The sequence below is a fragment of the Zalophus californianus genome, chromosome 1 (genome assembly GCF_009762305.2).
Source record: "Zalophus californianus isolate mZalCal1 chromosome 1, mZalCal1.pri.v2, whole genome shotgun sequence".
NCBI classification, from domain to species: Eukaryota; Metazoa; Chordata; class Mammalia; order Carnivora; family Otariidae; genus Zalophus; species Zalophus californianus.
Window position 1 is genome coordinate 97,859,754 of NC_045595.1, and position 15,717 is coordinate 97,875,470.

General features: G+C 37.6%; 1 protein-coding gene across 1 annotated transcript in view; it reads right to left on the reverse strand.

Annotated features, from left to right (window-relative positions):
• Positions 1-15,717, reverse strand: part of GK5 (glycerol kinase 5) — a 78,904-nt gene that overhangs the window by 40,051 nt on the left and 23,136 nt on the right. Inside the window, exons 4-9 of the mRNA XM_027585378.2 lie at positions 15,478-15,571; positions 8,727-8,858; positions 2,940-3,015; positions 2,114-2,175; positions 1,956-2,029; positions 1,692-1,752 (exon numbers count right to left, since the gene is read on the reverse strand). Coding sequence (XP_027441179.2) covers positions 1,692-1,752; positions 1,956-2,029; positions 2,114-2,175; positions 2,940-3,015; positions 8,727-8,858; positions 15,478-15,571 — 499 coding nt within the window. The remainder of the gene's footprint in view (positions 1-1,691; positions 1,753-1,955; positions 2,030-2,113; positions 2,176-2,939; positions 3,016-8,726; positions 8,859-15,477; positions 15,572-15,717) is intronic.

The following is a 15,717-nucleotide window of genomic DNA, read 5'->3' on the forward strand; positions in this document are numbered from 1 at the left end:
ATATAATTGTCTTTATTAATCAATTCATGAATCAGGCAGCATCCCATCTAGCAAGTATGGGGACTTCCACAGAGCTACAGAAAAGGAAAGATTTTTTTTTTTAAGTAGGCTCCACACCCAGCATGGAGCCCAGTGTGGCGCTTGAACTCATGACCCTGAGATCAAGACCTGAGCTGAGATCAAGAGTCGGTCACTTAACCGACCAAATCACCCAGGTGCCCCAGAAAAGGAAAGATTTTTAAAGGTAGATTGGGAATGGAAAAAAGGAAATTATTAGCAAAAAAAAATCCATTGTTTTAGATAAAGTTGCCCTCCTAAGGGGAATGGAAGGGGCCTATCAGAAAATTTCCTAGTGCCGATGGAAAACTCCCATGTTGACTGGTTAAGGGTTACATTTCTGGGGGGTTGAAATTGTAGTTAGGGTAGGTATTAAGTCTTGGTTTACTGACTTAGGCTGCCATTTTAGGCCTGTTGTTTTCTTTTTTTTTTAAGATTTTATTTTTAAGTAATCTCTACACCCAATGTGGGGCTCGAATTTACAATCCCAAGATCAAGAGTTACATGCTCCACCGAGACAGTCAGCCAGGCACCCCTCTTTTTAACAATGTAAAGAAATATTTTAAGGACCAAAACTCATCTAAAGAACACTTTGTCATTAACTTCAATTGTTCCAGCCATACCTTTATCTAAACCTGAGCCTACCATTAAGTTGAATAAGACTGATCCTCTCTAAATGATGAGGAATTTGTAATGTGGGAATTAAATTTCCCTTCTCACCTGATTTCTCCACCTACTGTGGCAATCATCCATCTAGGGAAAGATGGTCTATACGTCCTGTGTAAGCTATTACAGGAAACCAAAGTCAAGGTCAGAGTTTCCATAGAGCCCCTCAACCAGGCGGCAAATCCTTGAGATTCTCTAAGTTCTAGATCTTTCATTCAGACAGAAAGAGTACAATCAAGAAAGAACCTCAAAAACCTGAAAAAGCTAATTTTTCACTCTTCTACAGTTTCTCTACTAGTATATGCTGGCTAAGGATTTTATTTTATTTTATTTTATTTTTTTTAAAGATTTTATTTATTTATTTGACAGAGAGACAGTGAGAGAGGGAACACAAGCAGGGGGAGAGGGAGAGGGAGAAGCAGGCTTCCTGCTGAGCAGGGAGCCCGACGCGGGGCTCGATCCCAGGACCCTGGGATCCTGACCTGAGCCGAAGGCAGACGCTTAACGACTGAGCCACCCAGGCGCCCCTGGCTAAGGATTTTATAAAATAGAAATACAACATTTTATTTACTTTAAAGTGCCCTGTCACTGTTTGGTTATACTGTACCAAATACAAAGTAAGCAATGGCCCTTTCCCTGTTTTTTTGTCTCAGAGTATCAAATATAAACCACACTCATTCAGAATACAACATTTTTTAAAAAATTTAACAGTTTTCTAAAAAATAATATATACAGAAGTCAGAAAAGATTAGAAAGAGCTTTCATGTCAGAAGAGTGGCCCTGTGGTCTCCTTTCTGGAATATAGAAAATACTGATTATATCCAGGGCACATTAACTTAAAAAGAAAAAAAATACTTTAATTTATTGTGCAAGGACCTCTAATATCTCTTAAATCTAATCCCAACTATTCATATATATATTATTTAGTTTATACTATGCATGGAGAAACCCTCGAGTTTTCTACTTACCAAGGCCACTATTGGTATAGGCACACCAAATAACTCTTCATCCACTGATCCAAAATTGTGGCTTCAAATAAAATTGATTAAAAAGTGAGTCATAGCTCTAGAAATATTAATACTAAAATTCAGCAAATTGATTTTCACATAGACCAAAATGTTATATAATGAACATACAAGCATGTCAAACAAATAATAAAATGCTTTCCCCACTAAGGCAAAATGAATTCAGGGACAATTTTGCTGGTTTCTATATCTGATGTTCATCATTACCTCGTATCCCTCACAGGAGGCAGGATAAACAGTGGTATCGAAAGCATGGAAGTAAGGAGCCGGTTCCAACGCATCTAAGCATAAAAATATGTCATCAGAATCCAAGCTAAATTATACAAAAATCAGTGATTCAAAAGGGAAAAAAAAAAAAACTTTACCTTAAAAGGGTCAAATAGTCCAGTTGCGCTGGCATTTGAAAAATCCGTGGCAAATACAGAACCTAAATTTACATTGTAAATAATATATTATCAAGTAGTATCAATCAACAACCATCCCTAGTTTATAATCTAAACCTTTGTCTGGCCTCAAATTCATTCCAAAATGTATATTTCCAGTGCAAAGTCTCCAAAGCAATTTCCCACTTAATCTTTTTGAACGTTTATAGTTTACAAAAGCACTTTCATATACATTGTCAAATCATGATCCCCAATTTATTTTGTTATTTCTTTTAAAGATTTATTTATTTGAAAGAGAGAGAGTGTGGGAGTTAGGGCAGGAACAGAGGGAGAGAATCTCAAGCAGACTCCCCACGGAGAATAGAGACTGACCTCGGGGCTCAATCTCATGACCCTGAGATCATGACCTGAGCCAAAACCAAGAGTCAGAGCTTAACCAACTGTCACCTAGGCACTCTGATTCCCAGTTCAAAGATAAGGAAAGGGGTTCACAGATGCATTATGATTGCCTATAGTTACCCAGCTGCAAAGTGGCAAATTTGTTACCAAACTTGAGTCTTAACACTTTTGAAATTAAAACTGTTCCTCTGCCTTCTGTTTGAGGTCTGATCATAATTTAAAAATCACCCTCCTCTTACAAATCTAAAATTTATCTAGCTTTACTATAACATGTAGTTACTAGGGTACCAAGGAGCAGTATGTTTGGGACAAAGGAAGGAAAAAAAAGTAACTTCCACTTTTTTTAGATGAACCTTTTCTATCAGTCAAATTTCAGTTACTTGAGATAGATCTATCAGATCATCTTTACCTTTTGTGAGCTTATGTAACAACCAGGTATCAATAGTCCCAAAGCAGCAATTATCTTCTTCAATTGCCTTTTGCACCTAGAAAACATAACATCACAAAACTGACTCAAAAAGGCTAAATTATTTTTTTTAAAGATTTTATTTATTTATTTATTTGACAGAGAGAGAGACAGCGAGAGAGGGAACACAAGCAGGGGGAGTGGGAAAGGGAGAAGCAGGCTTCCCACCGAGCAGGGAGCCCAATGCGGGGCTCGATCCCAGGACCCTGAGATCATGCCTGAGCCAAAGGCAGTCGCTTAACCAACTGAGCCACCCAAGTGCCCCTCAAAAAGGCTAAATTATGAAATGCATAATTAAGTGCCGATCAGTAAATACAATAAAATCCCATTTTTTGATAAGAATGAATATATACGTATATGTATGTATGTATGTGTGTGTATATATATATATATATATATATATATATATATATATATATATATATATATAAAGAAACTATTTTTAAAATATACTCCAAACAGTTCTAAGCAATTACTATAAGGTATAAAAGGCTTTAATTTTACAAGAAACATGTGTTACTTTTGTGATGAAAGAACTAAGTAAATATACATATTTTTAATTTAGACATATGGATATGTCTACATAAACAAAGTCTAAAACAGGGGATGGGGCACCTGGGTAGCTCAGTGGTTAAGCAACTGCCTTCAGCTCAGGTCATGATCCCGGAGTTCGGGGACCGAGTCCCACATCGGGCTCCCTGCTCAGCAGGGAGTCTGCTTCTCCCTCTGACCCTCTCCCCTCTCATGCTTTCTCTCTCTCTAATAAATAAATAAAATCTAAAAAAATAAATAAATAAAACAGGGGATGGTATACTATGATCACAGTTCAAATCCAACCCACTGCTTATTTCCTTTTTTTTTTAAAGATTTTATTTATTTATTTGACAGAGAGAGAGAGAGAGAGCACAAGCAGGGGGAGCAACAGAGGGAGAGGGAGAAGCAGGCTCCCCACTGAGCAGGGATCCCGACATGGGGCTCAATCCCAGGACCCTGGGATCATGACCTGAGCTGAAGGCAGCCGCTTAACCAACTGAGCCACCCAGGTGCCCCGCCACTGCTTATTTCTGTACAGCAAGTTAAGAATGGTGTTTAAATTTTGTAATTGTTTTTTAAAAAAGAATACCTTGTGACATATGAAAAGTAAATGAAATTCAAATTTCAGGGTCCATAGATAAAATGTTACTGGAGCATAGCCATGCTCACCTATTTAAGTGTTATTTATGGCTGTTTTCACACTATAATGGCAGAGTAGTTTTCCAAGTCTAAATTATGACTATCTGGCATGTTACAGAAAAAATGTGCTAACCCTTAGTATAAAGCATGCCAAAGGAAACAAAAGTATCACAACCTCTTTAAACTAGCTAATAGAGACAATGAAATGATTGTTGAGAAATCATTATTATTTTTTTAATTTTATTTTATTTTTTTTTAAAGATTTTTATTTATTTGACAGAGAGAGACACAGCGAGAGAGGGAACACAAGCAGGGGGAGTGGGAGAGGGAGAAGCAGGCTTCCCGCGGAGCAGGGAGCCCGATGCGGGGCTCGATCCCAGGACCCCGGGATCATGACCTGAGCCGAAGGCAGACTCTTAATGACTGAGCCACCCAGGCATCCCCATTATTATTTTTTTAAAAAGGCTCTACACCCAACGTTGGGGGCAAAGTCACGACTCAAGCTTAAGAGTCGCACGTTCTACCAACTGAGCCAGCCAGGCGCCCTGAGATATTACTAACATAGTGGAAACACCGCCCTACATCATATTTCACCACCTCTCCAACTCTTATTTGTCCTTCAAGACTAGCAGTTCCTGGATTTGCCCAAGCCGACACGCTATGGGAATCTTCCAGATAGCCCTTATCTCACGTCATTACCTCCCTGCTAGACCCCAAGATCCTTAAGAGCAGGAACTAAATTTTAAGCCCAACACCGAGGAGGGTTCCTGCCATATAGCAGATGCTTAAAACATGTCTCCTAAATAAATGAGACAAAAAGAAGAGCAAATGAATACATTTAAGGATGAATTCTATTTCAACAGTAGAAAAGATCAATAAAATGAAACTTGATGTAAGTTCTTGAACTTGATGTAAGAAATGAACTTACATGATGTAAGTTCCAAAAAAGAAGTCATTGTAGATTATTTATAACAAATATTTTGAAGATTCTATTCAAGCTTTATACCATTTACATAGGGAGTGCTTAAAGTAATATTACTTTATTTCAAACTCTTTTTAAATTTAGAAATTGTGATTCTAAAATTTGTTCCAGATTAGAGAAAGGTTAATCTGTATTTCAGTAAGCAGCAACAATGCCTGACAAGTAGTAAGTTCATCTGTTCATTCAAAAAACATTTAAGAGCCAGGTCCTCTGAAAGGGAGTAGGTCCATATAAGGCTACAAAGACACAGAGTCAGTATTAGGGCACAGATTAGGATCAAGGTCAATCCTCCTTGCTTTGGGTTAAGACTCCAAATGGCTCTACCCTATGAGTAAGGGTAAACTAGAAAGACAGGCTCTCATAGGAAATGCAGCTCAGTTTTGAATCACCTCAATCATTAAACTGGACTGATGTAATCCTGGTGCCTAGAAGAATGGAAGAAACAAACATAATTCCTATCCAGAGCAAGATAGTGTTAATGTTAAGGCTCTCATAATTTCTACACATAATTTTGCAAATACAATGTCTAGCTGATATACATACACATGTATACAAATAAGTAACCAAGCTCATCAAACTCATCAAGTTGTATATATTAAGTATGTTCAGCTTTTTGTATGTTAATCATACATCCATAAAGTAGTTTAAATTTAAAAGAAATTAAATAATCAGGCATCCAAGGAAACAAGAGAACATGAAAAAGAAAAGAGAGAGAGAGACAGAGCCCATGAGGCTACAGATATTAGAATTAATAGTCATGGACTATATCCTGTAAGTCCTTGTCAATGTTTAAGAAGAAAAGGGGAAAAAAAAGTCATATTTCTACATCATATTGTTATGTTAGGGAATTACAAATTAAATCAAAGAGATACTACTTCACACCTATTAGAATGGCTAAAATCCAAAACCCCGATATCAAATGTTAGCAAGAATGTGGAGCAACAGGAACTCTCATTCGTTGTTGGTAGAAATGTAAAATGGTACAGCCACTTTGGAAGACAGTTTGGCATTTTCTAACAAAGCTAACCATAGTCTCATCATCTGATCCAGCAACTGCACACCTAGGTATTTACCCAAATGAGTTGAAATTTATGTTTATACAAAAATCTGTATACATGGGGCGCCTGGGTGGCTCAGTCGGTTAAGCGGCTGCCTTCCGCTCAGGTCATGATCCCAGGGTCCTGGGATGGAGTCCCGCATTGGGTTCCCTGCTCAGCAGCAAACCTGCTCTCCCTCTGCCTGCTGCCTGCTTCTCCCTCTGCTTGTGCTCTCTCTCTCTCTCTCTCTCTGATTAAACACACACACACACAAACACAAACCTGTACACAAATGTTTATAGCAACTTTATTTGTAAGTGCCAAAAATTAGAAGCAACAATATGTCCTCCAACAAGTGATTAAATAAACAAATTGAAACACATCTAGACAAAGAAATACTGATCAGTGATAAAAAGAAATGCAGTACTAAGCCATAAAAAGGCATGGAAAAACCATTGTTTCATTGATTTTTTTCAACTGTTTTTTCTATTCAGTATTTCATTAATTTTCACACTAATTTTTACATTTCTTCCCTTCTGCTACAGTGGGTTCAGTTTGCTACCTTTCGCCAGTGTCTTAAGTTAGAATGTTAGATGCTTTGTTAATATAATTTCTATATGTAATATAGTCTGGCTATAAATTTCTTTTTTTTAAATATTTTTTAAAAAGATTTTATTTATTTATTTGACAGAGTGAGACACAGTGAGAGAGGGAACACAAGCAGGGGGAGTGGGAGAGGGAGAAGCAGGCTTCCTGTGGAGCAGGGAGCCCAACATGGGGCTTGATCCCAGGACCCCGGGACCATGACCTGAGCCGAAGGCAGATGCTTAATGACTGAGCCACCCAGGCACCCCGTATAAATTTCTATCTAAACGCTGATCTTGCCGCAACACATGATTTGGTATACTGTGTTTTCATTTTCATTCATCTCAAAGTATAATTTCTCTTAGGATTTCTTCTTTTACCCACTGGTTATTTAAAAGGACAGTTTGATTTCCATTTATTTTTGAACTTCCCAAATTTCTTTCTGCTAATTCTTTCTTCTTATTTTTAAGGATTTTATTTTTAAGTAATCTCTATACCCAACGTGGGGCTTGAACTCACAACCCTGAGATCAAGAGTCACATGCTTGGGGCGCCTGGGTGGCTCAGTCGTTAAGCGCCTGCCTTCGGCTCAGGCCATGATCCCAGGGTCCTGGGATCAAGCCCCGCATTGGGCTCCCTGCTCAGCGGGAAGCCTGCTTCTCCCTCTCTCACTCCCCCTGCTTGTGTTCCCTCTCTTGCTGTGTCTCTCTCTGTCAAATAAATAAATAAAATCTTAAATTAAAAAAAAAAAAGAGTCACATGCTCTACTGACTGAGCCGGTCAGGCACCCCATCTTTCTGTTAATTATTTTTAATTTCATTCCTTTGTTATCAGAGAAATACTTGTATGATTTCAGTCGTTTTAAATTTATTGAAGATTGTATTATGATGTAGCATGTGATGTATCCTGGAGAAGGTTCCATGTGCACTTAAGAATGTATATTCTGGGGGCACTTGGGTGGCTCAGTCGGTTAAGTGTCTGCCTTTGGTCCAGGTCAGGGTCCTGAGATCGAGTCCCTCATCACATCAGGATCCTGCTCAGTGGGGAGTCTGCTTCTCCCTCTCCCTCCTCTCACACCCTCTCAGATAAATAAATAAAACCTTTAAAAAAATAAATGAAATGTTTCTCCTGTAGACGGCATACAGGTGAATCTTCTTTTTTTATTACCCAATCTAAAATCATAATGAGAAATCACTATTTACCTACCAAAATGGCTAAAATTAAAAAACAAACCCTAATAATACCAATTACGATGGTACATGAAATACGAAGTCCTCTCACTGACTGATGGTGGGTATGTAAATTATCAAAAACGGTGCGAAATTTTTTACATTACCCACTAAAAGTGAAAAATAAAAAATATATATATATGTACACATTCATGCCCTAAAACTTCCATTCCCATATATAGATACAGCAGAAATGCCTTTATACATACCCCAAAAAGACAGCATTATTCATAATAACTCAAATGTACATGAACAGAATGGATAAATGGATAGTGATAAAATCATACATTGAACACTAAATAGTAATGAAAATATAAGAAAATTAATTTACATGTTTATACCAAATTCGAAACAATTCAGGTAAAACTATAGTATTGAGAAAAAAACAAGTTAAAAAGGAAAATTGGAAAGAAAATGTGATACACAGTATCACAATGTTCTATTTCTTGATTCAAGTAGTGTTACACAGATGTTTGCTCCACAATGTATCACTGAGTGGTAAATTTTTGTTTTGTTCAGTTTTCTGTATGTGTTATGACTTAAAATAAAAAGGTTTAAAAAAACAGAGTAAAGATTCCTGTACTCCATACCAATATGTAGTGGATACTTAATTTTCCTTCAGATAAGCAAATTACTATCTTTATTCCTTTACTTTTTTCTTCCCTGTAGTCTACACACACACACACACACACACACACACACACACACACACAGTCTTTCCTTACCTCAACCACGTTCTGTAAAATCCAGGCCAGTCTCAAAGAAACATGCTGGTTTGTGAAACTGAACAAACTGACGGCTAAAAATCGTTTACTTCTAGTGAAAAAGTGCAGCACTCGGCAGGAACTCTGGAATAGCTATTAAAAAAAAGATACTTTAGGAAAACACATTTAATGGTGTTTGATATTTCTATATTAATTCTACACACATGAAAACAAACCCAATAACAAACAAATAATTCAACTACTTACAGTGTTTTTAGCACTTAGGAAAAGTAAAGCAGTATTACCCTAAGTGGACAATTTTTAACATATGTATTCTAACACATGAAATGTAACACATCTACTATGACCTTCTTTAGCAAACACGAGAAGCTCAAGATAAAGTCTTTTAAAATAAAAGGGAGAGAGTCAAGGAAGAAGGCTATATTCTGGTTAGAAATACATTTTTAATGAAGTTAGTATTGAACCATAAGGGAATCTCCCCTACATCTTAAGTACCTGAAATTTGGGATGTATGATTTCATTTAATACTATCTATACTTACCTAAATCAAAGATGAAATATATATAGTTTAAAATTTACTTCTTAGTAAGAAAATCTTTAATTAAAAAGAAAAAGCCTTTCATAGAAAACTAGCTTTGAGTTTTAAGGTTTGTCATAGTAAAAAAAAAAAAAAATCAAAAAACAAAAACTTTATCCTGCCACCTACTACAAGAATGCAGATGGACAATTCAACTTCTGAAACTAATGTTTTACAAAATATTCACTTGCATTTTCTTCCCTCTGTTATTGCACACCCCTCCCCTAAAAAAATATATTTAAAGGGGCTCTGGGTGGCTTTGTCAGTTAAGCATCCATCTCAATTTTGGCTCAGGTCATGATCTCAGGGTTGTGAGATCGAGCTCTGCATCAGGCTCCATGCTGGGTGTGGAGCCTACCTAAGATTCTCTCTCTCTGGGGCTCCTGGGTGGCTCAGTCAGTTAAGCATCTGCCTTCAGCTCAGGTCATGATCCCGGGGTCCTGGGATCAAGTCCCACATCGGGCTCCCTGCTCAGCAGAGAGCCTGCTTCTCCCTTTCCCTCTGCCTGCCTCTCTGCCTACTTGTGCTCTTTCTCTCTGTCAAATAAATAAAATCTTAAAAACAAAAAAGATTATCTCTCTCCCTCTCCCTCTGCCCCTCCCTCCCCACTCACACACACATGAGCCTTCTCTCTCTCTAAAATGTTTAAAAATATATATATGTATATATTTAAAGATTTTGGTTTATTTATTAAAATAATAAATGCAACAATCAAGAAAATGTATAGACTTAATTCTCTCTACATTTCAGTCTTGTCCCTTTTTTTGGAACAATGAGCCCCATTTTAATTGTTTTTTTTCCTTTTCATTTTGGTGAGAGCATTTAAGTTCTACTCTTAGCAAATTTCAATTATATAATACAGTGTTATCAACTATGGTCATCATGTTATACATTAGATCCTCAGACCTTATTCATCTTATAACTGAAAGTTTGTACCCTTCAAACCTTCTGTGTTTCTTTATATTTTGCAGTTTATTAAAAGATAAGAGTTTCTGAAAGTATATAAAATGACCACCCATAATCCTTCTTCTGCTGTGTTATATGAGAAGAATGCTTCAAACTGAAAGAGGTTCTTCCTTCCTAAGAACACTATACTTTCCTCTATTAAAAAAATTACATTTAATATCCTTCAGGGATCTTCTATTAAAATACAGATACCTGGGTGAGGCATGCAAAAAGTATGAAGAGTTCTTACACCTGCACTTTTAATCAATATATGAACAATTAACATTTTGTTTTTACATTTAACAAATATTTATTGAGTACCTTCTATGTACCAAGGACTGTGCTAGGCCTTGACAAAGCAGAATGAACAGTATAGGCAGAATCTCTGCCTTCTTGAAATTTACATTCTAGTGGGAAGAGACAGACAAGTAATCGAATCAATAAGTGAAATAATCTAAGAAGACACTGAATGTAAAATAAACCAACATTAAATGCCACCAAAAAAAAAAAAATCCTGCTATTTAAATTGTGATATAATGCTAAGATATAATTGATGGTTAAAATGATTTTAAAAATTAATGGTTAAAAATACATCCTGCTTGGGGTGCCTGGCTGGTTCAGTTGGTAGAGCACACAACTCTTGATCTTGGGGTTGTGAGTCTGAGCCCCACACTGGGTGGAGAGATACTTAAAAATAAATTCTTAAAAAAAACAACACCCTAAAAACACCCAAACAAACAAACAAAAAATCCTTCTTAAAAAATCACCCTTTTTCGAGAGCCCAGAAATGGACCCTCAACTCTATGGTCAACTAATCTTTGACAAAGCAGGAAAGAATGTCCAATGGAAAAAAGACAGTCTCTTCAACAAATGGTATTGGGAAGATTGGACAGCCACATGCAGAAGAATGAAACTGTACCATTTCCTTACACCACACACAAAAATAGACTCCAAATGGTTGAAAGACCTAAACGTGAGACAGGAGTCCATCAAAATCCTAAAGGAGAACACAGGTAGCAACCTCTTCGACCTCAGCCGCAGCAACTTCTTCCTAGAAACATTGCCAAAGGCAAGGGAAGCAAGGGCAAAAATGAACTATTGGGATTTCATCAAGATAAAAAGCTTTTGCACAGCAAAAGAAACAGTCCACAAAACCAAAAGACAACTGACAGAATGGGAGAAAATATTTGCAAATGACATATCAGATAAAGGGCTAGTATCCAAAATCTATAAAGAACTTATCCAACTCAACACCCAAAGAACAAATAATCCAATCAAGAAATGGGCAGAAGACATGAACAGACATTTTTCCAAAGAAGACATCCAAATGGCCAACAGACACATGAAAAAGCGCTCAACATCGCTCGGCATCAGGGAAATCCAAATCAAAACCTCAATGAGATACCACCTCACACCAGTCAGAATGGCTAAAATTAACAAGTCAGGAAACGACAGATGTTGGCAGGGATGTGGAGAAAGGGGAACCCTCCTACACTGTTGGTGGGAATGCAAGCTGGTGCAGCCACTCTGGAAAACAGTATGGAGGTTCCTCAAACAGTTGAAAATAGAGCTACCATATCATCCAGCAATTGCACTACTGGGTATTTACCACAAAGATACAAATGTAGGGATCCGAAGGGGTACGTGCACCCCAATGTTTATAGCAGCAATGTCCACAATAGCCAAACTGTGGAAAGAGCCAAGATGTCCATTGACAGATGAGTGGATAAAGAAGATGTGGTATATATACACAATGGAATATTATGCAGCCATCAAAAGGAATAAGATCTTGCCATTTGCAACGACGTGGATGGAACTGGAGGGTGTTATGCTGAGTGAAATAAGTCAATCAGAGAAAGACATGTTATCATATGACCTCACTGATACGAGGAATTCTTAATCTCAGGAAACAAACTGAGGGTTGCTGGAGTGGTGGGAGGTGGGAGGGATGGGGTGGCTGGGTGATAGACATTGGGGAGGGTATGTGCTATGGTGAGCACTGTGAATTGTGCAAGACTGTTGAATCACAGATCTGTACCTCTGAAACAAATAATGCAACATATGTTAAGAAAAAGAAGATAGCAGGAGGGGAAGAATGAAGGGGAATAAGTCAGAGGGGGAGATGAACCATGAGAGACGATGGACTCTGAAAAACAAACTGAGGGTTCTAGAGGGGCGGTGGTGGGAGGATGGGTTAGCCTGGTGATGGGTATTAAAGAGGGCACATTCTGCGTGGAGCACTGGGTGTTATGCACAAACAATGAATCAGGGAACACTGCATCAAGAACTAATGATGTAATGTATGGTGATTAACATAACAATAAAAAAATTTTTTAAAAATCACCCTTTTTAAATTGGAAAAAAGAAATGTATGTCTTATAATTCATACATTGCTGGTGAGAATGTAAATGATGCAGCTACTCTGGAAAAAGACTGACAGTTTCTTATAAAACAAAACATGCAATTACCATTTGACCTAGCAATTAATTGTACCCCTGGGGTATTATCCTAGAGAAATGAAAACTTATGTTCACATAAAATTCTGTACACAGATTTTCAAAACAGCTCTACTTGTAATAGCCAAAAACTGGAACTTGCACATATGTCCTTAAATAGGTGATGCATGTGTACCACCGAATACAACTCAGCAATAAAAAGAAACAAGCTATTGATACTCGTACAAACTTGGATTCTCCAGGGAATTACACTAAGTGAAAAAAGCAAACCCGAAAAGGTTTTACACTGCATCACTCTACATATACAATATTTTTGAAGTGAGAAAAAATATTTAATGGAGGACAGATTAGTGGTCGCAAGGAGCGAGGGATGGGAAGAGCATGGGGAGTGTACAGAAGAGAGAGGATGTGGTTATAAAAGAGCAACATGAGGGACCCTTGTAATGAAGGTACTATTCAGCATCTTGATTCTGGTGGTGGTTACATGAACACAGGAAAAAAACTGTACAGAAATGATAACACACACACAAGTACAAGTAAAACTGGGGAAATCTGAATAAGATCTATAGATTGTATTAATGTCAATATCCTGGTTGTGACAGTATAGTATAGTTTTGTAAAATGTTACCATTGAGAGAAACTGCAAAGCCTAGAAGGGATCCCTGTATTATTTCTTACAACTACATGTGAATCTATAATTATCTCAATTAAAATTTCAATTAAAAAAAATGTATGTCTCAAAATCTTTGAAATGTTGTAAGTGCCGTGAAAGAAAGGACACTATGATAGAGACTGGCTTGAGAAGTGGGGACATGCTCCTCTATAAACGGGATGGCAGCAAAGGGCTCACACAGACGAGATGGCATAGGAGTTGCACCCGGAAAGATGAGAAGAATCCAGTCATGATGGTGGAGAAAGCCCTTTGAGGGTACGAAGGCCTTAAGATAAGAGACAGCTTCAGTGCTGTAAGAACAAAACCACGCTAGCAAAGCTGGAGCTGAATCCTTAGCAGCTTCAGGGAGGAAGGGTCTGGGAAGTGGTCAGAACTGTAGACAGGGCCAATCCATGGTAAGGAGTTGGGATTTTATGCTAAAAGCAAAGAGAAGCCTTAGCAACCATTAAGAAAGAATCAGAACAAGAGTGAGAGGAAGCATGGGTGCTGCAAGAACTGGAGGAAAACAATGGTGCAAGGAGACTGCCAACACACATTAATACTTCACCAGTTTGCTTGGAGCTAGCACTGGCTAAATGAATGACTTTGGTTTCATCTCTGGCATATACATCCTCAACATTTCCATGAGCCTCACTCACTAACCCATGAGCATCCAAGACAGGGGTGCCTGGCTGGCTCAGACGGTAGAGCATGCAACTCTTGATCTCGAGGTTGTAAGTTTGAGCCCCATGTTGAGATTACTTAAAAATAAAATCCTTAAAAAAAAAGAAAAAGCATCCAGTATAGGATGAGTGCAGGGTAGGAACGGTTCTCTCAGTGGCAAGACAGGCCCTGGAATCATGTGTGCTAAACTCCAAGAGCTGTGTACATTTTTCTCCTAAGAGAAGCCAAAGCTTACATCATGCACATACTCAATATCAAGTAGATGAAGTGCTTTAAAAGCTGAGTTTTGTGCTTGAAGTCAGTTTTACATTTGAGATTTGGGGTTTGTCCTACAGAAGTAAATGTTTTCAAAGTCAAAACTTATTTTTAAAGGAATAAAAGTTATAAATACCTCACTGACTAACCTAAGAAATGTTTGACGAATTGACCTAGTAAAAACTAAAATTATCCATTAAGATACAGAATTACACATTATAAATAGTATAATTTTAAATTATACCATTCAAAGTTCATGACATTTCCTTACAATTATTTTCAACTCCTTAATTTCTCTTTCCTGTAAACAGCACCTCTCGGTTCTCAGCCTTACAAGTTATTAAAGCAAGGTGCATTTTCATATATTAAACTAACAAAAGAAAAACCAATGTGGGTGAGATTATGGCAAAAGTGTCTTTCACTCATGCATATATTCCATAATATATTCAAGTTTATTTTCATATAAAATTAATGTCTCCAAATGGTTAAGGAGTAAAACCGATGCTCCAGATACTCCCTGAAGCACCATCTGCCACAGGCACCCTAGGCTGAGGAGGCATTTAGCTGTGTGGCATTCGAACACGTAGTATTGCAATATGCAACAGGGAACGCGCAGTATTGATTATAACATCACATACTGCAGGTTTGGCCACGTTTGGAAAATTGTCTTACCCTCTGACTCAGCAATCCCACACGTACATTGCCACCACCACTGCTGTCATCGTCATGGTCATCAGCTTTGTCATTTGCGACCACCGTGGTAGGCATCAGGTTAAGAGCTCGTGGCAGTCAGCTAGTTATCCATCTCGATATCCATTCTCCACTTTTATAACAAAAGAGGATGAAATTTGGACATTTCTGTATTTTTTCTGGACATAGTCTGCATCTTGTCTATTTCTCCAAGAATGACAACACGAATTATCTCACTCACGTGAGAACATCTGGGCCATCCTAAACCTCCTCCGGGTTTCCTGAAGTGTAATTAAGTACTTGAGTCTACCTCATATGCTTTTGGGTGACTATTACAGAGTTTCACTGATGTGAGGAGTGTGCGTATGTGTATTCTCTTCTCAACGTCCTAAAACAGTACAGGTGGGAGATTATACACTTAAGCTTACAGTTAAGGGACATCTACAGGGAAAATAGTAACATCCAAATCACAGAAGATAAGAAAAAGATTACCTTCATTATGAGGGAATTATTCCAAGATTTTATAAGTTCAACAGCTCTCAGGTCTTGCCAACTAATGAAGTTGTGAAAATGATTTCCTGTTTTCCTAAGAATGACAAAAACAGTATTTTGAGACTCACTATCAATCAGAGGCTATATTAAATAAAAGATCTGCCATAACAGAAAACAAAATTAGAGGCATACTGGAATCTCAAAGTATGATTTAATTAGATGGGGCTTGCTGAATGACTT